We start from the raw sequence: 7,967 nt of genomic DNA, 5'->3' as shown, positions 1-7,967 counted from the left end.
AAGAAAAATACATAAAATAAAGGTGGCATATAACAGCGGAATTTAGACCTCAAACAAATTAACCTCTCGAAAGGTCCTTTATATTTAAAAACAAGTTTAATATGGTTCCCTAAATAAACGAAGTGTTACCTTAAAAAATGGGAGAACATTTCCAGATTCTATGTTTATTTAATTAAGCGTCAATGTTTTACAATGAGTATCGGTGAGGATCTATGTAGGCCAACTTAAAGTTGGAAACACGGAGACGAAGAGATCAAATTCAATCCATGCGGTTGAATTCAGCCAAATACTGAGGCCGTCGATAAAGGCTATAACGAAGAAGAGATCATTAATTTGTTTTGAACATGTTAAAAAAATTATTGACCCTTATTTTCTTCCTAAAAAATATAGCTCATCTCAATGATCATTTTACTTGGTGGGAGCAGACGGAGCGCAGCAGCTTCAGATCGGAGCTGTAAAGGTAAAAAAGCCGACAATAAAACGAAACAAAGCAAATCGCCATTAAAGCCGCTCAAACAGCAGCTCTCAGCGGATCTATTTGTCAATGCAAATTGGTGAGGGGCACCCAACAACCCCCCTCACACACAGACTTGCACATACGGGAACACACACACACGCACACACACACACACACACACACACACACACACACACACACACACACACACACACACACACACACTGTGCGTAAAATGTTTCCAAACACACCGACATACCTCCACAGAGCTCAGCGCCGCTCCATCACAAACATCCCCGACAATCAGGCTTCTCTGCTCCGCTCACTCCTGCTCTGCTTTCCTCTGCTCTTTTTGCCGCCTCGGCTTCAAATGGAAAAAAATGACTTGTGTTGGCTCAGTGCGTCAATGTAAATACGTGTAAACGAAACCACATTGTGCACCCCCGGACCCTCCCGCCCCTCCAGAACCCCCTCCCTCCTCCTCCTCGCTGTGATCATGTGATGGTGAGGAATTGGCCCATTAATGAGCCAGGCTCCTCTCCGGGGGTCTTTTCTGCTCCTGTCACCGCCGTCCAGCCCGCAGACGGGACAGACCGATAGAAGGGCATGGAGGAGGCAGCGGCAGCCGCTTAGCGCAGGAGGAGGACAGACACCGCGCTGCACCTGCCGGGGATCTGCAGCAGGCAGGGAGGGACGACAGGAGGAACCAGCCGCTGCTTCTTTTAACTTTTCCTCAACTTGACGTCGGAGTTGCGGCTGTGCGTGATTGACGGGGCCATGCGTGCCAAATACCAGGCAAGTTTATGTTCGTGCGTAACGGCATTTTGAAGTGTTGGAACTATTTGGACAAAGTTTGAAAAAGTGAGGTGAGTCTCCTGCTCGTTGCAGACTTGGGATTGAACTCATCTCGGCTCGGACTTGTTCTACAGAATAATGCCTCGCCCGGGGAGGAACACGTACAGCGACCAGAAGCCTCCCTACTCTTACATCTCCCTCACGGCCATGGCTATCCAGGGCTGCCCGGAGAAGATGCTCCCTCTCAGTGAGATTTACAAGTTCATCATGGACCGGTTCCCATACTACCGGGAGAACACGCAGCGGTGGCAGAACTCCCTGCGACACAACCTCTCCTTCAACGACTGCTTCATTAAGATCCCCCGTCGGCCAGATCAGCCCGGTAAGGGAAGTTTTTGGGCTCTGCACCCGAGCTGCGGCGATATGTTTGAGAACGGGAGTTTTCTGCGGCGCAGGAAGCGCTTTAAACTGGGGAGCATGCTGGCTACGGACTCGCTGGCGCCCAGCAAGCAGCATGACGCTGCCCATTACCTGCAGCAGCAGGCCAAGCTGCGGCTCAGTGCGCTACACGCCGCCGCGCACCTCCCGCAGATGCCGGGCGGATACAACCTGACCTCTGTGACCCAGCCGTCAAGCTTCAAACACCCGTTTGCCATCGAGAACATCATCGCCAGAGAATACAAGATGCCGGGCGGGCTTGCGGCCTTCTCCACCACCGGGTACCCGCTCCACAACCAGCTGACCCCGGCCTGGCCTCACATGTATGGCTCCGGGATGATGGACACAGCAGCTCCAATCTCTATGGCCACAAGCGACTACTCGGCCTACGGCATGCCGTTCAAGTCCATCTGTCACGGTGGGCAGACTTTGCCTGCATTCCCAGTGCCCATCAAACCCACGCCCACCTCAATGTCAGGCCTGCCGGGGCTGCCCACACACATCCCGGCTTTCCTTGCGAACTCACCCCAGTCTTTGAGCCCCACTTCACCGCAGACAGCCACCGGCCAGAGCAGCCCGGCCGCTCCCGGAGAGGCGCTGTCCTCCTCGCTGCTGCAGTCCACGGTGGCGGTTCACTAACGGGACCTAACTTTGTTCTCTCTTATAAATATAACTCTTTCAAAAAGGGAAAATGACAAACTTATTCGACTCCAAAGCAGTGTTTCATCTCCAGGACGCACAGTGCGCAAATGCGAGGATGTGCGTTAACTATTAGGATATTTTTGTCTTTTTGTTTCGAAAAGAGAGACATCCATAGCCTACTTATTGTCTTTTTGTTTCGATAAGAGTGACATTTATAAAGTTTTTCTATAAAGTAAAGAAACAGCAAGTTGACCTGTGACCTCCACTAAACAAAAAAAAATAACTAGGCTTATTATAGGCCTATACTTTTTTCGGCTTAACATTCATTTGATTTGTTTTTCGTCAGTCGTATTTAATTTAGAAATTAAAATAATTTCGTCCTGTTTTAATTTGTGTTCTCCACATTTCTTCACAGCAAGACCCAGTGTGGGATCGTGTCGTGACAAATTATCCGGGTCTTTTGTGTTTGCAGTCTATTTGCCTTTTCTTCTCTAAGTGAAAGAAAACTCGCAGATTAATGACTTTTTAACATTTATTTTGGTTCATTCAGGCCTATCTGCTGTTTCTTTTCTGCTCCCGAAACAAAAGTCAATTCCAAAAGGAAGTTTGTTTCCTGCAGGATTTCTTCCGAAAATATACATAAATGAAAAATATGTGAGGGAAATCTTTACAAAAACGCCACTTAGCATTTGGTGAACCAAATAATCACTCAGTATTTTCTTTTCCTATTTTAAAATGTAAATTTTTTATATTCCACGAGAACAATCGCAGAGTTGAGAAGATAAAATAAGACTTGAAATCATATATTTATGTCAGAGGTTCTGCATAGTTTAAAAAGAAAACCATTGGATTTTATTATTTTTTGACGTGAATGCGATGATCTACTGTCTCTGATGCACTTTTAAAAGATTGAAATCTAGATGTTTTTTATTCAGTAGCTGACAGTCGTGTTCAGTCGTTTTATGTTTGCTTTTTCTTTACTGTAAAGTGACCCAATGTCCGTGTATTTGTATTGATGCATGCTTCTCCTGTCTGAACAAGTTAAAATAATTCAGTGTTTGTACGTTTTTTGAGGCTGAAAGCATGACGCATAAACAAAGGGATTTTTATTCCCTGCGCTCTGTCTGCTCATCCAGATCTATTAAAAAAACCTTCGTGGGAAAAATACACAAAAAGCAGTGAGGCTTGTTTTCACACACACACACACACACACACACACACACACACACACACACACACACACACACACACACACACACAAAGGGTGGCGTTTCACTCAAGTGTTTACATTTTGAAGACTTACTTCTTTTGTCATTTTCATTTATTTACAGTATCTGCCAATTGGAGTTACTGGTTACAGTAGGTAGCCTTAAGTTTTAAAAAAAGAGTTTGTGGCTTTCAGATACAGTTTTGGTTGAGTTAGAACTCCATTCTCACTTTCTAAACACATGTTTTGATTACTGTCATATCAACCTTCAATGATTGATTACTGTGATTATTATACCTATTTAATTTCTGTATCTCCCACCTTTTAGAGAATTTCTTAACATGTTGGAACTAGTTACGTGGGAAAAAGCTGCAATATCCCCCAAATTACAAGATTTCCAGGGGATGTGACTGTAAAATAAAAATGAAGAGAAAACTACTGGTTGTAAACTGGGTTAATGTCACCACTAACTGTTAACACATTGTTTAACTTACTGTGGAGATGATCCGTGTGCTGCAAACAGTTTTTAAATTACTGTAATGGCATACTTAACCCATAACAGCAATACATCACAGAAACACTGTACTGTTATTTTTTTACTTCAACAAATAATGTTAAATATACACAAATGTACTTGTTACACACCTGTAGAACATGTCAATACAAAAACAGAAACCACACTTTTTTAAATATCCCCACCTTAATTTATCTTCAGTGCACTTTATGCCTAAACTAATTTTCAATGTATTATTCTTTTAGTAATATGTATCTCCAGTGTGCCAAAAATAGTGTTGAAAAGGAAATTTGGGAACGTAACTGAGCAGGTATTGTACTTGAGTGGCCTACACATTGAGGTACTCATACTTTACTTGAGTATTTATTATATTTCCATTGCTACTTTCTACTTCTACTCTTGTTAAGAGGTCAATGTCATACTTTTAATTATTCACGGTCTCATTTACTTTGCAGACCATAATACATATTGAACTTTTGAAAACTATCAAAACATGATGTAATTATTATTATGTTTTGGTAAATTCATAATGTGTTTTCGCATGAAAGATCCTGCTGAAATGATGATTATACAAGAAAACATCAGTAACAATAATCCACTTCAATAGGCATATATGACAGTATTAAACCTATTTGTCTACTTGTAATGCTTTTACTAAATGTTGCTTATAATATTAACATAGGCTACTTGTTCCTAAGCACCATTTTTCAATCCAGGATTTCTTCTTGTAAATGGATTATTTTCAGATTATGTAAAAACACAATTGACCAAACAATTTAGGAGTTTATATAAATATCATTATAGTTCTTGTAAATTAGTTAGCATCCCAACCAGATAAGTAGACTTAAAATAGGCCTATGCGTGTAGACTAGGCTATGTAATGCTGTTGATTCTTTAGAGCAACTTAATCATAACATTTAGGTTAACCTTTTCCTTTTCGCAGTGAGTTTGCTGCTGTATGTTGAGTTTAAAGCTGCAGACTCTTAAAGGTTAACCTGTGTGTCTGATGTGTTTTCTCTTGGCATATCTGTTCAGTTTAATCGACTCTCTGCTGCAGTTTCTCTAAACGCTGAAAGACGACAGACAGCTCTTCTGGAGGGAGAAAAGCAAGTCTGAAGAGCTTTTTATTCTTCCAGAGTGACGGAGGTCTGGTGTGTAAACACTGGCGAGTTTGTGGAGAGCGGTGAATTAGCAGCAGGCAGCGTCTGGGCTGCCGTAAGGGATTAGCCAGTTAACACTTTCCCTGGTGCCAAACACAATTGTGCCCGTCAATGAGTATAGGTCTTTGAGTGTGTTGCCGAGAGACGGCGACTGTTACCGTAAAAATGTCGGTTTGTGAACACCCCCCCTCTCTCCCTCCTGAGCTTTGTGGCCACACACAAGTAAAACAAATGACATTTAAACAGGAAAACTCTCGCCTGCTGTTATTGACATTCCTGCTCAGAGAAGAAGAGTAAGGAGGAAGAGAGCTTAAGGACCAAAAAAAATACCACAGGATACAAGAAACAGCCTTACGTTCAAATATTTATTAAGGTAAAAGTAATCAAGTGTTCAAGCAGTAAAATACACAGAGGTCTCGTAAGTAAAAGTTGGGACAGGAAGAAGATTAGGAGTTCAAACAAGAGGCAAAGGAGCAGATGGAGGAGAAGGAAAAGGTGAGGATGGAGGACAAAATGCTGAGGAGGTGAGGTCGGGTTGATTCAAGGTTTAAGTGAATAGCACACATTTGTTGTCACTGATTAATTTATTCCTTGGAGACGTCCCCAAAACTTGAAGTTGTGCTCTCTAACCCCAGTGTAGATTCTATGTATGGTCCATAGCCTATTTATGCAATAGCACTTCAATGCATTTCGATTCTGCAATCATCTCTCTTTATGTAGTTGCTGTTACTGTTAGTCCACCAATCCTGAGCAAATTGTACCAGAGCTGCATTAAATTACTTCTAATGCTATCGCAACATTTAGATAGTGTCATATCTTTTGTAAAGCCCTTTTTAAATAACATGAGGCTTATACCTTCATTCACTGACTTTTTTTGTCCATTTCTTTTTAGCAGAAACCAGTAGTGAACACAACACTGACACATCATCAGCTTTAAAGTTGATATGTTGAACTTGTTAGAAAAAAGTTGCTTATTTTCACATCCAGCAGTTAGGGAGTCGCATGATCCATCATCTGGAGTGGTGTTCGTGTCCAATATTCTTTATCTTTTTGCTCGGCTTTTCTTCTCCACCCACCTCCTGATGGAAATATGTGGTTCCTTTGCTGCTTAATGCTCCACTCAGTTTACCAGCTACATTATGTCCATCTGAGGTTTTCTGCTGAGCATGTAGTGTACAGTGGATTTATACAGCTTGTCCTCTGAACACAACTGGGAACCGTGAGGGTCGACTAGAATGCATAGGAAAAAATCATGAGAAACTCATAATTTAGCTCTGTAAAGTTGATGGGAGCTTGAGTTTCCCTATCAGAGCCACCAAACACACTGTCATTGGGCATTGTTATAAAAGCATATTTTATAGCCACTTCAAATAAGCTACCATGCAGTACCTTCTTCTTTAACCCAGTGTTCATTGAAATATATTAAAAAAAAGCTGTTGTGAAGCTTTCTTGCATTGACTCTAGTTTGACAACAACAAACCCTGATGTCATGTTTTGGTTCCAGTTGAGTAAAAACTTGACGGGACACAATTCAGGTTTGAAATATCACAAACACAATTAAAGTATAGATATCAAATGTCTGATGCTAACGGCTGGCCCTTTCACCGGCCGTATACGTTGAGCTGTAATTAATCACGAATATGTCTCTGCAATTTGTGTGCCATTAATTGGAGACTTCGGGGAGAGGCATGACAGCAAGGTGTCCGGGAAAAATCTCTAACCAAAACACTAATTAACAGTCTCTTTACCATACGGGCAAAACCCTGTGGAGAGATATGAGAAGGAGGAGGAGAACAACAAGAAGCAGAGTAGAACATGATGATGGTGATGATGACACGCTGGTGCACAGAGCGTCCCGCCCCCGCCAGCCAGACGGCCACATGGCTTATTTACTCCAATGAATGAATTCATCACATGATGAAATGCTGTGAAAGAAGATGAAGATTTGTCATAGTCGTCAATAAGAAATGATGAGACGAGCATGACACTGTGGGGGGTGACAGAGAAGGATAAAAGAGAAATCTCTGACACACTCAACAGTAAATGTATTGACATATACCAAAGTAAAAGAGAAGAAAGATATATACTGATTGTAATTACCTATTCAGTGTCGAAACTAGAATTGTTATTTCTAAGTTCTTCATGTTGAACTCAACCACTCTCCCACCTGTTAGTTTGCTTCCTGTTTGCCCCTATATTTTAGATGCAGAAGCAAAATGCTGTCCTATAAACAGCACCAGAAGACACTACCGATTTGTACATGTGCTAATTATTGTATGTAGTTTATACATCATTTCCATATTCATTCATTCACTGGGGTCTGCAAACTGCAAGTTGCTCTTTAAGAATCACCTGGCAGCAGAGAAGGCTATCATCAGTGTGGGCCTTCAATAAAGGTTCTCTCTGGGTATATCTAGGCATGTGTTGAAGAAATAATGTGAACTTTTTTTAAGTAATACATTACTAGGAGTGTGCTTTAAATCTGCAATGATCAATTTCTTCATATTAATGATTGATCAAATGATTATATGTAATATGTGTCAAGTTATCTCAGAGAATATTCACCATCTCTGCACTTTTTGGATGTTTTGTTAGCCTCGTTTAGCCCCTAGTTTAGGTTTTGTGCCTGGTTAAAAAAAAGCAGCACCATACAACTTTTGTCACTTTCCTGTTCTTCTACAGTATAGTGATTCACCACCCACCATATAAACCAATACATTCTGGGTTCAAACCCAAAATGAGTCCAAGTCAATA

At 41.5% G+C, this 7,967-nt stretch overlaps 1 protein-coding gene across 1 annotated transcript; it reads left to right on the top strand.

The window, feature by feature from the left end:
* Positions 1 to 1,390: 1,390 nt before the first annotated feature.
* On the top strand, positions 1,391 to 2,329 carry LOC307250086 (forkhead box protein B1-like; the record flags this gene model as incomplete). Its single annotated transcript, XM_080027044.1, has 1 exon — positions 1,391 to 2,329. The coding sequence occupies one exon, from the start codon at positions 1,391 to 1,393 to the stop codon at positions 2,327 to 2,329; it is 939 nt and encodes a 312-aa protein (XP_079883170.1).
* Positions 2,330 to 7,967: the final 5,638 nt, after the last annotated feature.

The sequence above is a fragment of the Ammodytes marinus genome (genome assembly GCF_949987685.1).
Source record: "Ammodytes marinus genome assembly, chromosome: 1".
In the NCBI taxonomy this organism is placed as follows: Eukaryota; Metazoa; Chordata; class Actinopteri; order Uranoscopiformes; family Ammodytidae; genus Ammodytes; species Ammodytes marinus.
Note: the sequence above shows the minus strand (reverse complement) of the source record. Positions and strands in the feature narration are given on the sequence as shown.